The sequence below is a fragment of the Oncorhynchus kisutch genome, linkage group LG4 (assembly GCF_002021735.2).
Source record: "Oncorhynchus kisutch isolate 150728-3 linkage group LG4, Okis_V2, whole genome shotgun sequence".
NCBI lineage: Eukaryota > Metazoa > Chordata > Actinopteri > Salmoniformes > Salmonidae > Oncorhynchus > Oncorhynchus kisutch.
In genome coordinates this window covers 19,501,432-19,523,501 of record NC_034177.2, presented here as the reverse complement: position 1 = coordinate 19,523,501, position 22,070 = coordinate 19,501,432, and the positions used below count along the sequence as shown (strand labels likewise).

Genomic DNA, 22,070 nt, shown 5'->3' with positions numbered 1-22,070 from the left:
TCTCGTGCGCCCTGTTCCTAAATGTTTACGTGACTGACCATTGTTCGTATTGTCATGTTCTCTCTGTCCTGTCTGATCCCTCCTGGTTTTTTCTTCTTTCCTCTTAAATGTTGCTGAGGTCTAGGGAGGAGGTTGGCTGGGGCAAATTGTAAGTGAACACGTACCCCTGATCAATTTGGGACGCAATAAGCTGTGTCAAGTTGGGACGCAGAGGGCTGTGTTGTTCTGGGGCCCTTGTTGGTCCCCGGTTTTATGGGGGGGAATGTGACGACCCTCCCACTCTGTCTGCCGTATTCTCTTTGTTGTTTCCTTATTAGGATGCTGGTGGGCGGAGTTGGGAGGGTCGTCAGCTACATGGGAAACACCTGGGCCCGGTGTCTCCCGGGATAAATACACCACTTCCCCAATCATGGAGGAGACTCTCTCCATGCAGACACCTTTATGGATTTTGTTGTGTTTCTTTGTGGTTTTTGAGTTTGCTTTAACATCTTTTCAACACCCTGCATTATCACATTCATGCATGCAAAACACCCACTTACACTACTGATTACTGATTACACACACCATTGTATGTTTTCCTTAGTTGCTTTAGTTAATAAATATATATTATGTTACACCTTATCTCCACGTTGTCTCCCTTTTGTTACGGGCTTTGAGCCGGTTCATGACAAGAATCAAGCTTCACCATCTGGAATTCCGAAGTACAAATCTGGGTTTGGCGGATGCCAGGAGAACACTACCTCCCCGAATACATAGTGCCAACTGTAAAGTTTGGTGGAGGAGGAATAATGTTCTGTGGCTGTTTTTCATGGTTCGGGCTAGGGCCCTTAGTTCCAGTGACGGAAAATCTTAACGCTACAGCAAACAATGACATGATAGACGATTCCATGCATCCAACTTTGTAGCAACAGTTTGGAAGGCCCTTTTCTGTTTCAGCATGACAATGGTCCCATGCACAAAGTGAGGTCCATACAGAAATGGTTTGTCGAGATCGGTGTGGAAGAACTTGACTGGCCTGCTCAGAGCCCTGATCTCAACCTCATCGAACACCTTTTGGATTAATTGGAACACCGAGGGCGAGCCAGGCCTAATCGCTCAACATCAGTGGCCGATCTCACTAATGCTCTTGTTGCTGAAAGGAAGCAAGTCCCCGCAGGTGTCTACATACTTTTGGTCATGTAGTGTATATCCTGATGCCTAGTCACCTTACCACTACACATATCTACCTCTTTATCTCAAGGATCCCTGCACATTGCAAATACTGCTATTTGAACTGACTCTGTATACAAGGCATTTAATCCTAGTAAAAATTCCCTGTTTTTGGTCAATTAGGATTATCACTTTATTTTAAGAATGTGAAATGTCAGAATAACAGTAGAGAATGACTTTCAGCTTTTATTTCTTTCATCACATTCCCAGTGGGTCAGAAGTTTACATACACTCAATTAGTATTTGGTAGCATTGCCTTTAAATTGGTTAACTTGGGTCAAACGTTTCGGGTAACCTTCCACAAGCTTCCACAATAAGTTGGGTGAATTTTGGCCCATTCCTCCTGACAGAGCTGGTGTAACTGAGTCAGGTTTGTAAGGCCTCTTTCCTCACACACTTTTTGAGTTCTGCCCACACATTTCCTATAGGATTGAGGTCAGGGCATTGTGATGACCACCTTTACCTTGTTGTCCTTAATCCATTTTGCTACAACTTTGGAAGTATGCTTGGTGTCATTGTTCATTTGGTAGACCCATTTGCGACCAAGCCTGACTGATGTCTTGAGATGTTGCTTCAATATATCCACATAATTTTCCTCCCTCATGATGCCATCTATTTTGTGCACCAGTCCCTCCAGTCCCCCCGTGCTTCACGGTTGGGATGGTGTTCTTCAGCTTGCAAGCCTCACCCTTTTTCCTCCAAACATAACGATGGTCATAATGGCCAAACAGTTCTATTTTTGTTTCATCAGACCAGAGGACATTTCTCCCAAAAAGTACGATCTTTGTCCCCATGTGCAGTTACAAAACGTAGTCTGGCTTTATAATGGCTGTTTTGGAGCAGTGGCTTCTTCCTTGCTGAGAAGCCTTTCAGGTAATGTCGATATCGGATTCATTTTACTGTGGCTATAGATACTTTTGTACCTGTTTCCTCCAGCATCTTCACAAGGTTCTTTGCTGTGCGATTGATTTGCCCTTTTTGCACCAAAGTACGTTCATCTCTAGGAGACAGAACGTGTCTCCTTCCTGAGCGGTATGATGGCTGCATGGTTCTATGGTGTTTATACTTGCGTACTATTGTTTGTACAGATGAAAGCGGTACCTTCAGGCATTTTGAAATTGCTCCTAAGGATGAACCAGACTTGTGGAGGCTGATTTTTGATTTTCCCATGATGTCAAGCAAAGAGGCACTGAGTTTGAAGGTAGGCCTTGAAATATATCCACAGGTACACCTCCAATTGACTGGTCAAGAACTTGGTCACCCGGACTAATGGTATTCTATCAGAAGCTTCTAAAGCCATGGCATTATCTGGAATTTTCCAAGCTGTTTAAAGGCACAGTCCACTTAGTGTATGTAAACTTCTGATCCACTGGAATTGTGATACAGTGAATTAACATTAAAATTTGATGGAAAAATTACGTGTGATGCACAAAGTAGATGTCCTAACCGACTTGCCAAAACTATAGTTTGTTAAAACCTCTACAGGATCGGTGTCCCCCCCGCGGGATGTTTGAGCTAACGTAGGCTAATGTGATTAGCATGAGGTTGTAAGAAACAAAAGAAACAAAATAATTTCCCAGGACATAGACATATCTGATAGGGGCAGAAAGCTTAGATTAACAAGAATGTAACTGCACTGTCCAAATTACAGTAGCTATTACAGTGAAAGAATACCATACTATTGTTTGAGGAGAGTACACAATTATGAACTTAAAAATGTATGAATAAACCAATTAGGCACATTTGGGCAGTCTTGATACCACATTTTGAACAGATATTCAATGGTTCATTGGATCAGTCTAAAACTTTGCACATACACTGCTGCAACTAGTGGCCAAAGTCTAAATTGGGCCTGGATTTGAATAATACATTTTGGCCTTTCTCTTGCATTTCAAATATGATGGTACAAAAAACTGCATGTTTTTATCTTTGTACCATCTTTTACCAGATCTAATGTGTTATATTCTCCTACATTAATTTAACATTTCCACAAACTTGTTTCCTTTCAAATGGTATCAAGAATATGCATACCCTTGCTTCAGGTCCTGAGCTACAGGCAGTTAAATTTGGGTATGTCACTTTAGGCAAAAATTTAGAGGTTTTAAACACTCTATCTCTGTTACAAAACTTAAAACCACAGGCTGATAATGCAACACTACTCTATGGATACTTGTCGTGGCCTAACCAACTCACCGATATTACGCCCGCCGCCGTTTCCTCCAAAACCATTGCCTCCTCCTCCCTGTCCCCCTCCTCCGATTCCTCCTCCTCCGATTCCTCCTCCGTTGCCATGGTGACCGTTTCCGTTAGGCCCGTGGGGGTTGAGTTTGTAGCCGTAGCTGTAACCGTGGCCGTGGGGGAAACCTCCGTTACCTGTTCCATGGGGCACCCCCTCGATGCACAGCCTTCTGTACTCATCTATGAGGAAGAGGATAGAAAGGGTTCATATTGGTTATCTTCAATGAAAATGACATGCATGGGTCAGTTTGACTTATTTTGATGGTACACTGTACCAGTATGGTTGCATAAAGTCACACACTGGAACAATGCCTGGACATGATTATGGCTGGAAAGATGGGATGTATGAACACACACACACTGACTGAACCCCAGAGGAGGAAATAGCTAAAGGGAGGCCTCCCACCATAATGAGTGGTGGGAATGAAGGCTGTGTGTGTTGTGTGTGTGTGTGTGAGAGTACAGCTTGGCACTCATTCATACAAACAATCACAAATGCATGAAAGTAATTAGTATGAAAACACACACTCTCACAGGGGAATAGACATGCAGTAGGTGAGCTAGATGGATGAGGCCAGGGCCATGGTCTTCACCCAGATCTCTTCCAGCGTTCTCCTTCGGTTTTTAGTCATGATGTCATCCTCTTCAGCCCCTTTCCCACAGCGAGGGGATGTGGGATCGTGAATTATTTACATAGTCAGTTAAATGGCAGGCTCTTTATGTGTAATCCAAGCTGTTCAAGCTGTTCATTCATAACACATGTCAAAAATAACTCTTGCCATTGATATGCAAAAGGGAGTTTGGACTCCCTTAGGACTGTGGGTCAGTAGTGGTATAAGTATAAGTGTGTGTGTGTGTGTGTGTGTGTGTACACACCGGATCCCCTGACAGGGCACATCTCAGGGATCTGTCCAGAAGCCCAGCAGCGGCCCGTGTCACAGCAGCACTGCATCTTGGTATACTGGCCCTGCAGGTCACCCGCACAGCGCCCGTTCGCCAACGCGGAGAAACACGTGCCCACACGCTGGTCTGAGGGGGGAGAGGATGGAGGGAGAAAGGGAGATGGGAAGAGAGGTCAGTATGCTTTACGGTGAGTCACTCAGATCACTCATGACCTGTGTTGTAACACGGCTGACTTTCAGATCATGTAGAAAATCTACTGTTACGTTTTCACCTTTATGCAGACCATGTTATAATGCACATGCTTTAACATACTGTAAATACTCTGGTGACCAAGTATAAACACAATTACTGCAGTGTTTCACTTCATGTGGGTCACAGACCGTTTCTACTGGCACACAGTGTACGGTTGTGACAGGAAACAGGTGTTTGTACATTCTTGAGGATCACAAGAAAATTCAGAAGCCTTCAGCACAAAAACGCCTGACAAGCACCTCCCTACCACACAGATGATATAGGGAGTGGGGATGGAGGTGTGGTTGCGGGGGCAGAGGGAAATAGAAGGGCAGGGGGAAATAGAGGGGCAGGGGGAAATAGAGGGGCAGGGGGAAATAGAGGGGAGAGAGGCAGGGGGAAGTGAGGGGCATGGGGAAGAGAGGGGCAGGGGGAAGAGAGGGGCAGGGGGAAGAGAGGGGCAGGGGGAAGAGAGGGGCATGGGAAAGAGAGGGGCAGGGGGAAGAGAGGGGCAGGGTAAAGAGAGGGGCAGGGGGAAGAGAGGGGCATGGGGAAGAGAGGGGCAGGGGAAATAGAGGGGCAGGGGGAAATAGAGGGGAGAGAGGCAGGGGAAAGAGAGGGGCATGGGGAAGAGAGGGGCAGGGGGAAGAGAGGGGCAGGGGGAAATAGAGGGGAGAGAGGCAGGGGGAAGAGAGGGGCATGGGGAAGAGAGGGGCAGGGGGGAAGAGAGGGGCAGGGGGAAGAGAGGGGCATGGGGAAGAGAGGGGCAGGGGAAATAGAGGGGCAGGGGGAAATAGAGGGGCAGGGGAAATAGAGGGGAGAGAGGCAGGGGGAAGAGAGGGGCATGGGAAGAGAGGGGCAGGGGGAAGAAAGGGGCATGGGGAAGAGAGGGGCAGGGGAAATAGAGGGGCAGGGGAAATAGAGGGGCAGGGGGAAATAGAGGGGCAGGGGGAAATAGAGGGGCAAGGGGGAAGAGAGGGGCAGGGGGAAATAGAGGGGCAGGGGGAAGATTGGGGCAGGGGTAAAAGAGAAGGGATAGAGGCAGGGGGAAGAGAGGGGCATGGGGAAATAGAGGGGCAGGGGGAAATAGAGGGGCAGGGGGAAAAGAGGGGATGGGGAAATAGAGGGGCAGGGGGAAATAGAGGGGCAGGGGGAAGATTGGGGCAGGGGGAAGAGAGGGGCATGGGGAAGATTGGGGCAGGGGGAAGAGAGGGGAGAGAGGCAGGGGGAAGAGAGGGGCAGGGGGAAATAGAGGAGCAGGGGGAAGAGAGGGGCATGGGAAAGAGAGGGGCAGGGGGAAGAGAGGGGCAGGGTAAAGAGAGGGGCAGGGGGAAGAGAGGGGCATGGGGAAGAGAGGGGCAGGGGGAAGAGAGGGGCAGGGGAAATAGAGGGGAGAGAGGCAGGGGGAAGAGAGGGGCATGGGGAAGAGAGGGGCAGGGGGAAGAGAGGGGCAGGGGGAAGAGAGGGGCATGGGGAAGAGAGGGGCAGGGGAAATAGAGGGGAGAGAGGCAGGGGGAAGAGAGGGGCAGGGGGAAGAGAGGGGCATGGGAAAGAGAGGGGCAGGGGGAAGAGAGGGGGCAGGGTAAAGAGAGGGGCAGGGGGAAGAGAGGGGCATGGGGAAGAGAGGGGCAGGGGAAATAGAGGGGCAGGGGAAATAGAGGGGCAGGGGGAAATAGAGGGGCAGGGGGAAATAGAGGGGCAGGGGGAAGAGAGGGGCAGGGGGAAATAGAGGGGAGAGAGGCAGGGGGAAGAGAGGGGCATGGGGAAGAGAGGGGCAGGGGGAAGAGAGGGGCAGGGGGAAGAGAGGGGCATGGGGAAGAGAGGGGCAGGGGAATAGAGGGGCAGGGGGAAATAGAGGGGCAGGGGGAAATAGAGGGGAGAGAGGCAGGGGGAAGAGAGGGGCATGGGGAAGAGAGGGGCAGGGGGAAGAAAGGGGCATGGGGAAGAGAGGGGCAGGGGAAATAGAGGGGCAGGGGAAATAGAGGGGCAGGGGGAAATAGAGGGGCAGGGGGAAATAGAGGGGCAGGGGGAAGAGAGGGGCAGGGGGAAATAGAGGGGCAGGGGGAAGATTGGGGCAGGGGTAAAAGAGAAGGGATAGAGGCAGGGGGAAGAGAGGGGCATGGGGAAATAGAGGGGCAGGGGGAAATAGAGGGGCAGGGGGAAAAGAGGGGATGGGGAAATAGAGGGGCAGGGGGAAATAGAGGGGCAGGGGGAAGATTGGGGCAGGGGGAAGAGAGGGGCATGGGGAAGATTGGGGCAGGGGGAAGAGAGGGGAGAGAGGCAGGGGGAAGAGAGGGGCAGGGGGAAATAGAGGAGCAGGGGGAAGAGAGGGGCATGGGAAAGAGAGGGGCAGGGGGAAGAGAGGGGCAGGGTAAAGAGAGGGGCAGGGGGAAGAGAGGGGCATGGGGAAGAGAGGGGCAGGGGGAAGAGAGGGGCAGGGGGAAATAGAGGGGAGAGAGGCAGGGGGAAGAGAGGGGCATGGGGAAGAGAGGGGCAGGGGGAAGAGAGGGGCAGGGGGAAGAGAGGGGCATGGGGAAGAGAGGGGCAGGGGAAATAGAGGGGCAGGGGGAAATAGAGGGGCAGGGGGAAATAGAGGGGAGAGAGGCAGGGGGAAGAGAGGGGCATGGGGAAGAGAGGGGCAGGGGGAAGAAAGGGGCATGGGGAAGAGAGGGGCAGGGGAAATAGAGGGGCAGGGGAAATAGAGGGGCAGGGGGAAATAGAGGGGCAGGGGGAAATAGAGGGGCAGGGGGAAGAGAGGGGCAGGGGGAAATAGAGGGGCAGGGGGAAGATTGGGGCAGGGGTAAAAGAGAAGGGATAGAGGCAGGGGGAAGAGAGGGGCATGGGGAAATAGAGGGGCAGGGGGAAATAGAGGGGCAGGGGGAAAAGAGGGGATGGGGAAATAGAGGGGCAGGGGGAAATAGAGGGGCAGGGGGAAGATTGGGGCAGGGGGAAGAGAGGGGCATGGGGAAGATTGGGGCAGGGGGAAGAGAGGGGAGAGAGGCAGGGGGAAGAGAGGGGCAGGGGGAAATAGAGGGGCAAGGGGAAATAGAGGGGCAGGGGGAAGAGAGGGGCAGGGGGAAATAGAGGGGCAAGGGGAAATAGAGGGGCAGGGGGAAGAGGGGCAGGGGGAAATAGAGGGGCAGGGGGAAGAGAGGGGCAGGGAGAATAGAGGGGAAGGGGAAAGAGAGGGGAGAGAGGCAGGGGGAAAAGAGGGGCATGGGGAAAGAGGGGCATGGGGAAAAGAGGGGCATGGGGAAAAGAGGGGCATGGGGAAAAGAGGGGCATGGGGAAAAGAGGGGCATGGAGAATAGAGGGGCAGGGGGGAGGGGGGAAAAGAGGGGAAGGGGAAAGAGAGGGGAAGGGGAGGGGGAAACAGAGAAAGGGGAGGGGAAACAGAGGGGAGGGGGGAAGAGGGAAAGAGAGGGGGAAGGGGGAAAGATGGGGGAAAGAGATGGGAAGGGGAGGTACAAGTTGATTAACTTGGCTAATGAGGCAGTAGTCTGGAATTAACCAGTTCCATGTGGAGCAATCCTGGCCAATTATATTATACATGAGAAGCTGTGTGTCTAGGGTTTACAGCCAAACGTTCCCCCTTGCTTCCCTCATCACTCCCTGGCTCCCTCCCTAGGACCAACCTAGCTGGGGGCATGATTGGGGGAGGATGGGTGTGGAGGGGTGGGAATATGGGAGCAGAGAGGGGGAGAGAGGAGAAAGGGAAAGTGGTGATGGGGATGATAACTTCAATGGGAACCAGACCCGTAGCTAGCTAGTCTATAACAATCCACACAAACGCATGCTTTCTCTTTTACAGACTGGGTTTTCACAGTGTGACGGACGGGGCATTAGGGCTGATTAGTGTTGGGCTCAACATGTCCCTCTGGTCTGCTTCTCCACGCTATGCTGCTAGAGTTGACATTCCTGGACCTGGAGCCCCCTGCTCACTTCATGTAATCTGGTGAATGGGGGAGGAGTCTACCTCCCACTTGAAAAACACACCCAAGCAAACAGGGGAGCCAGCCACAGCATGGGTCTGGCTGTAGCTGAGGACATATGGTGGGATGTGTCAGACAGGCCCTGATATCACAGCGCACTTTTATTTGTTCCTGGGGACAGTTCACCGGATTACACTAGACAGATGGATGAGATAAAAAGGGCCTGGAGGAGAAATACAGAGAGCAGGGGGTGGAAGGAGAGGGAGTGTGAGAGAAATTGTCAGTCCCCTTGGGGGGGGGGGGGGGGGGGAGAGAGACTGCAGCTCGTTTTCCCAATCAGGCTACTCTCCTCCTTCACTTCCCACTCCTCCTTCACTTCCCACTCCTCCTTCACTTCCCACTCCTCCTTCTCTTCCCTCTGCTCCCTCTCTTCCTACTCCTCCTTCACTTCCCACTCCTCCTTCTCTTCCCTCTGCTCCCTCTCTTCCTACTCCTCCTTCACTTCCCACTCCTCCTTCTCTTCCCTCTGCTCCCTCTCTTCCTACTCCTCCTTCACTTCCCACTCCTCCTTCACTTCCCGCTCCCTCTCTCCTACTCCTCCTTCACTTCCCGCTCCCTCTCTTCCCTCTGCTCCCTCTCTTCCTACTCCTCCTTCTCTTCCCACTCCTCCTTCACTTCCCACTCCTCCTTCACTTCCCACTCCTCCTTCTCTTCCCTCTGCTCCCTCTCTTCCTACTCCTCCTTCACTTCCCACTCCTCCTTCTCTTCCCTCTGCTCCCTCTCTTCCTACTCCTCCTTCACTTCCCACTCCTCCCTCTCTTCCCACTCCTCCTTCACTTCCCACTCATCCTTCACTTCCCGCTCCCTCTCTTCCCTCTGCTCCCTCTCTTCCTACTCCTCCTTCACTTCCCACTCCTCCTTCTCTTCCCTCTGCTCCCTCTCTTCCTACTCCTCCTTCTCTTCCCTCTGCTCCCTCTCTTCATACTCCTCCTTCACTTCCCACTCCTCCTTCTCTTCCCTCTGCTCCCTCTCTTCCTACTCCTCCTTCTCTTCCCTCTGCTCCCTCTCTTCCTACTCCTCCTTCACTTCCCACTCCTCCTTCTCTTCCCTCTGCTCCCTCTCTTCCTACTCCTCCTTCACTTCCCACTCCTCCTTCTCTTCCCTCTGCTCCCTCTCTTCCTACTCCTCCTTCACTTCCCACTCCTCCTTCTCTTCCCTCTGCTCCCTCTCTTCCTACTCCTCCTTCACTTCCCACTCCTCCCTCTCTTCCTACTCCTCCTTCACTTCCCACTCCTCCCTCTCTTCCCACTCCTCCTTCACTTCCCACTCCTCCTTCACTTCCCACTCCTCCTTCTCTTCCCTCTGCTCCCTCTCTTCCTACTCCTCCTTCACTTCCCACTCCTCCTTCTCTTCCCTCTGCTCCCTCTCTTCCTACTCCTCCTTCTCTTCCCTCTGCTCCCTCTCTTCCTACTCCTCCTTCACTTCCCACTCCTCCTTCTCTTCCCTCTGCTCCCTCTCTTCCTACTCCTCCTTCACTTCCCACTCCTCCTTCTCTTCCCTCTGCTCCCTCTCTTCCTACTCCTCCTTCACTTCCCACTCCTCCTTCACTTCCCACTCCTCCTTCTCTTCCCTCGGCTCCCTCTCTTCCTACTCCTCCTTCACTTCCCACTCCTCCTTCTCTTCCCTCTGCTCCCTCTCTTCCTACTCCTCCTTCACTTCCCACTCCTCCTTCTCTTCCCTCTGCTCCCTCTCTTCCTACTCCTCCTTCTCTTCCCTCTGCTCCCTCTCTTCCTACTCCTCCTTCACTTCCCACTCCTCCTTCTCTTCCCTCTGCTCCCTCTCTTCCTACTCCTCCTTCACTTCCCACTCCTCCTTCTCTTCCCTCTGCTCCCTCTCTTCCTACTCCTCCTTCACTTCCGACTCCTCCTTCTCTTCCCTCTGCTCCCTCTCTTCCTACTCCTCCTTCACTTCCCACTCCTCCTTCACTTCCCACTCCTCCTTCTCTTCCCTCGGCTCCCTCTCTTCCTACTCCTCCTTCACTTCCCACTCCTCCTTCTCTTCCCTCTGCTCCCTCTCTTCCTACTCCTCCTTCACTTCCCACTCCTCCTTCTCTTCCCTCTGCTCCCTCTCTTCCTACTCCTCCTTCACTTCCCACTCCTCCTTCTCTTCCCTCTGCTCCATCTCTTCCTACTCCTCCTTCACTTCCCACTCCTCCCTCTCTTCCCTCTGCTCCCTCTCTTCCTACTCCTCCTTCACTTCCCACTCCTCCTTCTCTTCCCTCTGCTCCCTCTCTTCCTACTCCTCCTTCACTTCCCACTCCTCCCTCTCTTCCCACTCCTCCTTCTCTTCCCTCTGCTCCCTCTCTTCCTACTCCTCCTTCTCTTCCCTCTGTTCCCTCTCTTCCTACTCCTCCTTCACTTCCCACTCCTCCCTCTCTTCCCACTCCTCCTTCACTTCCCACAACAGAGAAAGGGGATCGTTTTGATGTTTTTTCCCTCCTCTCCTCCCACTCTTTCTGTCTTGTCTTGCTTGTTGTCGTGGTGGTGTCAGCTTTGTTCTCCTGCAGGCCTCTAAGTGAGTCCAGATGCCTTCTACCTTTGACGCTAAACAATCTGCCACACAACCAGGCCAGGCAGAACAGAAGAGAACAGAGGCCTCCTTGTCAGATCAACGTTGACCCTGTTCATTGTTCCCTTGGCATTTCCACCCTATTTCCCTTTTTTGTCAAAAGACAACAAACAAGTAGAGCAGAGATTTTCAACAGATGATGAAAAAATGGATTGCGTGCCAAAGAGAGTGGGGGACCAACAAAACCTTGATCCGGAAGAGAATTTGAATATTGCATTCTACTGCCTGGTAGACTTTGGGGCGCACAACTTTTCAATTAAAATAATCAAGGGGTTCTGCTTGGCTATGAGCGGGGCCTTGAATGAAGGACAGCTATGAGCGGGGCCTTGAATGAAGGACAGTTATGAGCGGGGCCTTGAATGAAGGACAACTATGAGCGGGGCCTTGAATGAAGGACATCTATGAGCGGGGCCTTGAATGAAGGACAGCTATGAGCGGGGCCTTGAATGAAGGACAGCTTTGAGCGGGGCCTTGAATGAAGGACAGTTATGAGCGGGGCCTTGAATGAAGGACAGTTATGAGCGGGGCCTTGAATGAAGGACAGTTATGAGCGGGGCCTTGAATGAAGGACAGTTATGAGCGGGGCCTTGAATGAAGGACAGTTATGAGTGCGGCCTTGAATGAAGGACAGTTATGAGCAGGGCCTTGAATGAAGAACAGTTATGAGCGGGGCCTTGAATGAAGGACAGTTATGAGCGGGGCCTTGAATGAAGGACAGTTATGAGCGGGGCCTTGAATGAAGGACAGTTATGAGCGGGGCCTTGAATGAAGGACAGCTATGAGCGGGGCCTTGAATGAAGGACAGTTATTGGACTCTCATTCAGACGCTGTTTAAAAGCAACAGACCCTGCTCTCTGGTGGTCATTTTGATACGAGTTGCTGGTGATTGCAGGCTCTCTACATTAACACCTGGTAGTGTTTCAGGGTGTGAGTCAGAGGTGCTAATGCTAAATGTTATAACAGCAGTCAAGACCTGCTGCAGAACTTCTTGACTCATCAGAACACTAGTCACAGGAGGACAGGAGGGAGAAGTCCAGATGTGAGCAGTCAGTGGCTAACAGGAGAGAGAGGGGGCAGTGGTAACTCACCTACACATCTGGCACCGTCAGTGCTTGTGATGTAACCACGGGGACAGGTGCAGACGTAGCTACCGGCTGTGTTGGTGCATTCACCTCCGTCACACACACCTGGGATAGTGCTGCACTCGTCAATATCTGAAACACACAAACACTTACATCATTGGAGTTAGAGCATCCACTGAGCTTCATCACACACAGTAAATCAAAACCCTGTCACAGGCATTGTTTGGAAGAATTGCTTTTCCTTGATAGCAGCTGTTCAAAGTCTTTGGATCTATCTAAAATATTTGAAGAAGTGGATGATATCTCATCTGTCAAAATGCACTTGAGGGCCTCAAATAATCACTATTCATAATAACTCTACAGACAAGAGCAGGACCTACCGCCAGACTCAGTCAAGACAACCTGAGTCCAGGTCTGAAGGGAGGAGGCGATCAAATGGAAAATGTCTAGGTTCATTTTCTGCCAAATGACTTTATTTCACACTGGTCTACATTTATCAATGTCCAACACACCTCAGTGGACTTCATACCTGTGGTGGATTTGAAGAGGTTTAAATGGTGAGTTTTTCCCACGCACACCATGAGAGAAATTCAGCTGCCCCAGAGAGATTACATTAGACCTCGGAGTCAGCAGTAAAGAGCTAGTGTGTGTGTGTGTGTGTTTACGTGTGTGTGCACACGCCTGTGTGTATGTGTGTGAGTTAGCCAGGACTTGGCAGGGTCTACTCCTCTGTGTGGTTTATTACAGTATATTACCTTACACATGAAAAGGCCTCTCACTGCTATGAGCTTCTAGACGGCATTGGGTTTTTATGACGTGCTACCACTTATCTATACACATACATAATTACCTTTATTTGGTCAAATTACAGCATGCGTGTGTGTATACCGTGGTGTGTGAGACGTGGTGGCATGCCGTAAATGTGTGTGAGTAGTTGGCGGGTATGCATGAACGCTGTCTATTGGGCTGTGTGTGTGTGTGATGAGTGGAAAGTTAAGAGCCACTGGGTCCCCTGCTGACTATTGTCTGACTGCAGTGGTAAAAGGTTATCCTCAAGTCATATATAAAAAAGTATCAAAATAAACGTGGCGTCAGCATTCCCTCTGAATAGGAGCAGACTTTACACAGCTCAGACATGGAGAGCTGTGTGTGTGTCGGTCTCTGCATGTGTGAGAAAGTGTGTGTGTGGGTGTGGGTGTGTGTGTGTGTAACTGTGTATGTCTGTACAGTATGCGTGTGTGTGTGTTAGGGTTGCACATTTTGGGGAATATTCAGAGGTGGAAACTTTCTGTGGGAATTAACGGGAATATATGCAAATTAATATTATTACACTTTAATTAAATGAGCTGACTCTTCACATGGGATGATTTCACTGAACAACAAAAGGGAATATTGAATGATCCCCAATGATCCATCGCATCTCCCAAAAACGTTTTCAACATACATCTGTAAAATGACAGTCTAGAAACTAAAGCTTTGGTTGTCTTCCTCTCAGGCTTCCATGTCTTCTCCCTGGACCTCCTCAATGTCCACCTCTTGAACATCAGTCTCATCTGTCACTTTCCAAACTGAGGATGGCTCGTTGTCAGGCTGGTCAGCCTGTTGCATGCTTTGGTGTGTGTGTGTGTTCCCAAACAAGGACCAGTTGTGCTCTGAGGCGGCTGATGTTGGTGGGATTTGGAGGATGATTGAGGCAACAGGGGAAAGAGCCTCAGATCCACAAAGTCCCTTCCACCAGGTGGCTGATGAGATATGTTGGCACGACTGCCATATTGCATCTCCATCCCAAAACCCTTGCTTGGAAGTGTACTTCGCCAGACTGGAAAGAACCTTGCCCTCATCCAGGCCCAAGGTGATGAGACACAGTAGTGATGACACCATAGGCCTTGTTAATCTCTGCACCAGACAGGATGCTCTTGCCAGCATACGCTGCGACGTATATGGGCTTCAGGCAGAAGTCTTCATGCTTTTTGATGTATTTCAGAACTGCAGTTTCTTCTGCTTGGAGCAACAGTGAAGTGGGCAGGGCAGTACTGATTTCTTCTCTTACATCTGCAAAGAGAGTCTGAACATCAGACAGGATGACATTGTCTCCCTCAATCCGTACAATGGCTACTGCTATAGGTTTCAGGAGTTCCAATACATCATCCAGGAGGACCCTCTTGATGGGGGCTGTCCATATCAGCAGACTGTGATATGGCCATTTCTTGGAGAGACTCCTTCCCCTCCAGGAGACTGCCAAACATGATGACAACACCACCCCAACGGGTGTTGCTGGGCAGCTTCAATGTGGTGCTCATATTCTTCTCACTTTTCTTGTTGAGGTATATTGCTGCTATAACTTGATGACCCTTCACTTACCTAACCATTTCCTTGGCTCTCTTGTAGAGGGTATCCATTGTTTTCAGTTCCATGATGTCCTTGAGGAGCAGATTCAATGCGTGAGCAGCACAGCCAATGGGTGTGACTTTAGACCAAGCAGCCTTCATGTTCACAGCATTGTCTGTCACCAGTGCAAATACCTTATGTGGTCCAAGGTCATTGATGACTGCCTTTAGCTCATCCGCAATGAAGAGACCGGTGTGTCTGTTGTCCCTTGTGTCTGTGTAATTGTAGAATACTGGTTGAGGGGTGGAGATGATGTAGTTAATTATTCCTTGCCCACAAACATTCAACCCTCCCATCAGAGATGATTGCAATACATTCTGCTTTCCCTATCATTTGCTTGACCTTCACTTGAACTCTGTTGAACTCTGCATCCAGCAAATTAGTAGATAAAGCATGTCTGATTGGAGGGGTGTATGCTGTGCGAAGAACATTCAGAAATATCTTCCAATACACATTGCCTGTGAGCATCAGAGGTGAACCAGTTGCATACACAGCTCGAGCAAGACATTCATCAGCATTTCTCTGACTACGTTCCTCCATTGAGTCAAAAACACGTCTGATTCCAGGAGGACCATGAGCTGTTGCTATCGATAAGGTGTCTGATTCATCATTTTCACCTCAAATAGAAGTAGAGGGACTTTTGTCAGAGTTTGCTTGTTGTGAGAGCTTAGGGAACTTTATGCACTTGGCCAGATGATTCTGCATCTTTGTTGCATTCTTCACATATAATTTGGCACATTATTTGCAAATGTACACAGCTTTTCCTGCTACATTAGCTGCAGTGAAATGTCTCCACATATCAGATAGTGCCCGTGGCATTTCCTTTAAAGATTAGGGAAAAAATGAGTAAAAAAAACAAATACAAGTCCATGTACAGATAAATAGTTAAGCAGTTAGATTAAACAACTCCTTTGAAAAGATACATGTTTTAAAATGAAATATGTATGGAAACAGGTGAATTAACACTCCTCAGGCAGCAGGCTCAAGCAAGCTAAACCCCACATGGTAGCAAAAACGAACTAGCAGAAATTGTTAACAAGTTAGAAATGAGTTAAACACACTTTGCTGTAGGCTACTATTTACTAGTTAACAAAAACGTATGTATTTCATATAAGATATATTCACCCCACCCAGTATTGTAATCAAAACTTACCGGAAAGCATGTAGTCCTTGGCTCAGACAGTGCAGTAGTGTGGGCTCAATAGCATCTCATTAGTGTGCAAGATCTTGAGATTCAGCTGTACATGTGATGGAAGAGTGCACTGCACATGTGATGGAAGAACGCACTGCGCATACAGAGGGTTGCAATTCCATTGAATTTGGAATAGTTTAACCAAAATATGCCACAATACTTAGAATTGCCTTATGTGTATCCCACAAAAAAAGGTTCACTGTTATAAGCTAACTTTTTTGATGAATTTAACCAAAATTCCCCAAATTCCAGGGCTTAACTTCCCATGGAAAATTTCCAGAAAAATTCCAGGAAATTTACAGGAAAGTTTCCGACCCTTTGCAACCCGTGTGTGTGTGTGTGTGTGTGTGTGTGTGTATCTACATGTATAAGTGTCCGATGCTATGGGGAGGTCCTTATATATAACACTAAAATCATCTCTGCTCTATAAGTGTTTCTTTGTTCTAGCGCTAACAGCTGGTCCTGGGCCAGTAGTCTGTATTTATCGAAGGAAAATGAGGGGGCAAAAAACGAGAGGAAAAAACAACAACGACTATGAAATCAGGTCGATTGTTTTGGCCTAGAAGAACTAGCTCCCTGACATGTTAACAGCTCCAAGGCTAGCTCCACAGGAACATGAGGCCATGTTGGTGCATAAACTTGGAAGGCATTTTGAAACCCATTTTCCCTTTGGAAAACAGATGGTGGTCTGTGATGTCTTAACCGAACAAAATGGGGTTTGAATCGCTCAATCTCAGAGCTGTGCTATTTCAGGTATCTGGACATTCACAGTTATGAATGGTTCAACTCAGTATTCTCTACCCTTTAATGGGCTATGGAATGCTTGATGTTTTGAAACTAAAACTGACTGCCCCACTTAAGTTCAAACACAATGTTCCCTAAAAGCTGCCCCATCCACCATCCAACCTCCACCTTGGCCCAAGCAAAGCCCACATACGGAGCCTCAGGCTTGGGGCTGTAATTACTTAACCTTCAAGGACCTCCACCCCCATACGCTGCCTCTCACTCCACCAGGCTTCAAAGACTACAGGGCATAGGTCACCTCTCCTGCTTGTCCAGACAATAGGCCTCCAGTCATCATAAGACCATAGCACAATCCAGTATTTCAGTGGGACTGTGATAGGACAGCCGCCATCACATGACCAACTAATTTGACACCGGGGCCACTCACACCTCTTTCTTTTCTGGTTAGAGCCAGTTTGCGCTGTTCTGTGAAGAGAGTAGTACACAGCGTTGTATGAGATCTTCAGTTTCTTTGCAATTTCTTGCATGGAATACTTTAATTTCTCAGAACCAGAACAGACTGACGAGTTTCAGAAGAAAGTTCTTTGTTTCTGGCCATTTTGAGCCTGTAATCGAACCAACAAATGCTGATGCTCCAGATACTCAACTAGTCTAAAGAAGGCCAGTTTTATTGCTTCTTTAATCAGAACAAGAGTTTTCAGCTGTGCTAACATAATTGCAAAAGGGTTTTCTAATGATCAATTAGCCTTTTAAAATGATCAACTTGGATTAGCTAACACAATGTGCCATTGGAACACAGGAGTGATGGTTCCTGATAATGTAGATATTCCATAAAAAATCTGCAGTTTCCAGCTACAATAGTCATTTACAACATTAACAATGTCTACACTGTATTTCTGATCCATTTGATGTTATTTTAAATGGACAAAAATTGTGCTTTTCTTTCAAAAACAAGGACATTTCTAAGTGACCCCAAACTTTTGAACGGTAGTGTATATATTTATATTCCGGAATCTGGTCCGGAAGCTAATTTCCTGCAATTCTATCCATTTTGCTATGGGGTTTTGTACTGTGTATTTAAATACTGTATTCTTGACATAGCTCACTCTAATACTTCTGCTAATGTACATAGCATTTTAGTTACACTGCTTATACACACAGCATATGTATGTGTAGCCGATGTGAAATGGCTAGCTAGTTAGCGGTGGTGCGCGCTAGTGGCTTTTCAATCGGTGACGTCGCTTGCTCTGAGACCTTGAAGTAGTGGTTCCCCTTGCTCTGCAAGGGCTGTGGCTTTTGTTGAGCGATGGGTAACGATGCTTCGAGGGTGACTGTTGACGTGTGCAGAGCGTCCCTGGTTCGTGCCCAGGTCGGGGCGAGGGGATGGACGTAAAGTCTATACTGTTACATATGTATATACTAGATCCTTGATATAGCTCACGGTAATATATATACTGCTGACCATATTATTCTTAGTATATCTTGTGTAAATTCATCCGGTGTATATACGTATAAATGGCATTTGGATTACTGTTACAGTGCTATTTGGGTTACATAACTGGTTCAGTTTTTTAAAGCTGCAATATGTAATTTTTTGGGCGACCTGACAAAATTCACATAGAATGTGAGTTATAAATCTGTCATTCTCATTGAAAGCAATTCTAAGAAGTGGTATATATGTTCTATGTACGCTATTTCTATGCTTCCCGTTTTAAGTTTAGTCGTTTACTTTCGGGTTTGTACACCAGTTTCAAACTCCTGAAAATACAATATTTTTGGTTATTGAAAATATTTTTAACAGAGGTTTAGGTGGTACAATGATTCGGTAGACTATACTTGCTTGTTTTGTCACATAAACTGAAATTAGGCAAATTATTCTAATTTTAGCAACCCGGAAATGGTGGAGCGATTTCTGCATAGTGAATTTTAAAATACTTATTAAAAAAATTATTTGTGCACTTATCATAAGCATTTAGCGGCAACTGCTATAACATCTGCTAAACTGAGTATTTGACCAATACATTTTTTTAAATTTTATTTAGAGTTTCCTCCAGGTATATATGACTGTTTCTAACCCTTCATTGACCCTCAGGGTCTACTGATATCCCCCAGCTGATCTCTCTCTCTACATCTGTTACTGGACACCCAGGCCCTGTTCAAAAAATGCACTCTTCCTTCCTTCACTAATCACAGATTGGAAAGTGATTGGATAAGTAAAAGCAAAAAAAAGTACCAACATAACTCTTAGACCAACTCTCTCCTTCTTTAAGGAAGGAAGGAAGGAAGGAAGGAAGGAAGGAAGGAAGGAAGGAAGGAAGGAAGGAAGGAAGGAAGGAAGGAAGGAAGGAAGAATTTCCAAAGTATTTGAGCAGAGCCTGAGTTTCTCTCCATCACCCAATAGGGAATCATCAGTGGTCTAGCATTGGTTCTATGGTAGTTAATGATATTAGGGAGTGGAGCCCTGGGAACTGACCAGAAGAAGCTGGTGGGATGAGCAATAGAAGGATGGACACATTTTAATGGCTAGAATGGAATAAACGGAAAGAAATCAAACATGTGGTTGCCATATCTTTGATATGTTTGCTACCCTACCATTCATTCCCTTCCAGCCATTACAATGAGCCCGTCCTCCTTTAGCTCCTCCCACCAGCCTCTTCTGGAACTGACTGGGTGAGGAGTGAGGTGGGTAAAGGACCTAATATTGGTCATGCCCTGCCCTATCACTTAACGCAAGAGTTCTCAAAGTGGGGAGGGAGGAGGTCCGTGGCCAGAATATATAACAAGAGTATATTATTACTTCGGAAAGTATTCAGACCCCTTGACTTTTCCCACATTTTGTTACGTTACAGCCGTATTGTAAAATTTATAAAATTGTTTTTTCCCCTCATCAGTCTACACACACCATACCCCATAATGACAAAGCAAAATCATTAAAAATATATGTTTATTCAGACCCTTTACTCAGTACTTTGTTGAAGCACCTTCGCCAGGGTCGAGTCTTCTTGGGTATGACTCTACAAGCCTGGCACACATTTATTTGGGGAGTTTCTCCTATTATTCTCTGCAGATCCTCTCAAGCTCTATCAGGTTGGATGGGGAGTGCAGCTGCACAGCTATTTTCAGATCTCTCCAGAGATGTTTGACCGGGTTCAAGTCTGGGCTCTGGCTGGGCCACTCAAGGACATTCAGAGACTTGTCCCAAAGCCACTCCTGCGTTGTCTTGGCTGTGTGCTTTGGGTTGATGTCCTGTTGGAAGGTGAATGTTTGCCTCAGTCTGACGCTCTGAGTGCTCTGGAGCAGGTTTTCATCAAGGATCTCTCTGTACTCTTCTCCATTCATCTTTGCCTCAATCCTAACTAGTCTCCCAGTCCCTGCCTCTGAAAAACATCCCCATAGTATGATGCTGCCACCACCATGCTTCACCGTAGGGATGGTGCCAGGTTTCCTCTAGACGTGGCGCTTGGCATTCAGGTCATGGAGTTCAATCTTGGTTTCATCAGACCAGAGAATCTTGTTTCTCATGGTCTGAGAGTCGTTAGGTGCCTTTTGGCAACTCCAAGCGTGCTGTTATGTGCCTTTTACTGAGGAGTGGCTTCTGTCTGTCCACTCTTCCAGAAAGGCCTGATTCGTGGAGTGCTGCAGAGATGGTTGTCCTTCTAGAAGGTTCTCCCATCTCCACAGAGGAACTCAGAGTGATCAACAGGTTCTTGGTCACCTCCCTGACCAAGGTCCTTCTACCCTGATTGCTCAGTTTGGCCGGGCGACCAGCTCTAGGAAGAGTCTTGGTGGTTCCAAACATCTTCCATTTAAGAATGATGGAGGCCAATGTGTTCTTGGGGACCTTCAATGCTGCAGAAATGTTGGTACCCTTCCCCAGGTCTGTGCCTCGACACAATCCTGTCTCGGAGCTCTATGGACAATTCCTTCGACCTCATGGCTTGGTTTTTGCTCTAAGATGCACTGTCAACTGTTGGACCTTATATAGACAGGTGTGTGCCTTTCCAAATCATGTCCAATCAATTGAATTTACCACAGGTGGACTCCAATCAAGTTGTAGAAACATCTCAAGGATGATCAATGGAAACAGGATGCACCTGAACTCAATTTCGAGTCGCATAGCAAACGGTCTGAATACTTATGTAAATAAGCTATTTCTGTTTTTATTTTTTATACATTTGCAAAAAAATCTAAAAAACAGTTTTCGCTTTGTCATTATGAGGTATTGTGTGTAGATTGCTAAGATAAACATTATATTTAATCAATTTTAGAATAAGGCTGAAACGTAACAAAATGTGGAAAAAGTTAAGGGGTCTGAATACTTTCCGAAGGCATTACTAACAACAGATTAAACAACTTTTGGCAAATGGATCCATGGAATTTTTGTTTTACCTCTATTTAACCAGGCAAGTCAGTTAAGAACAAATTCTTCTTTTCAATGGCGGCCTATGAACAGTGGGTTCACTGTTCAGGGGCAGAACGACAGATTTGTACCTTGTCAACTCGGGGATATGAACTTGCAACCTTTTGGTTATTAGTCCAACACTCTAACCACTAGGCTACCCTTCCGCCCCGTAAGTTGAATAAGTTTCAATTGTGTAAACAATACAAAGTAATATCATTAATCTGCAATTTGTTCCTAACCCTAGGTAACATGGGCCTGGAAGACTCACAGGGATATTGGTATCCACAGTACAATTATATATTTTTCAACTCAAAACTATTTCCCCCAAATGTTATTTTTGTACATAAATGCACTCACTGCATTTTAAGCTTTAAAACTGAGACGTTTTCTCTCTGCCAAAATGTGTAGAACTTTAGGAAATTAGCTTGAAACCTGCATAAAAATGTATCCGATGCCAAGAGGCGGGACTTTTAAATGTTCTTTCCCCGGGTCAGAGACTTGGTTCGTTCAGTCATGCACTGCAGACGTCATAGTAAAAATTCAATGTAGACTATTTTTATCGCACTCAAGTTGTGTTCTGATTATGAGGGGGTGCCTGATGAATTTGCTATCACAAAACCCTAGACTTAATGAGTCCCTAAGGTCAGTGATTATTATAATGCCTCTCTCTGCCTGAGAGGAGCAAGGGGATGGTTTATACACCATAACCCTGCTGAGTCAGTGTTTATGTACTCCTTCTCTCCTGCTGGGCTGGTTTAATAAGGACTCAATCCTAACATGAGATGTGTGTGCGTACTGTAATTCAGACTTTGGGTAACATAAGGGACACATTACATTGATGTCAATGAGAGGTATGCGTGGGACAGTGAGTTAGGCATGCAATCTCCAGATTGAAGCTAAACTGTTGTGAGGTTATAAGGTATAGTATACTACTTTGGTATGTACTTGTATGGTACAGTATGATGTTAGAGTACAAGTTCCTATGAGCCACTAACTGGACTGAGGCTAGTGATTGGCAGGTAGAGGGGAAAACAAAGTGTACACAACTATACTCCTAGACAGCACATCAGACAGTGTAGTTAAGTGGGTGAAATACCACTGGCTGAAATAGTCCCAGAGCT

General features: G+C 47.8%; 1 protein-coding gene across 3 annotated transcripts in view; it reads right to left on the bottom strand.

Moving 5' to 3' along the window:
• Window positions 1-22,070, bottom strand: part of fbn2b (fibrillin 2b) — a 119,604-nt gene that overhangs the window by 57,508 nt on the left and 40,026 nt on the right. For all 3 annotated transcript variants that reach the window (XM_031822601.1, XM_031822600.1, XM_031822602.1), the window contains exons 9-11: window positions 12,230-12,355; window positions 4,324-4,476; window positions 3,403-3,627 (exon numbers count right to left, since the gene is read on the bottom strand). In XM_031822601.1, the coding sequence (XP_031678461.1) occupies window positions 3,403-3,627; window positions 4,324-4,476; window positions 12,230-12,355 (504 nt within the window). The remainder of the gene's footprint in view (window positions 1-3,402; window positions 3,628-4,323; window positions 4,477-12,229; window positions 12,356-22,070) is intronic.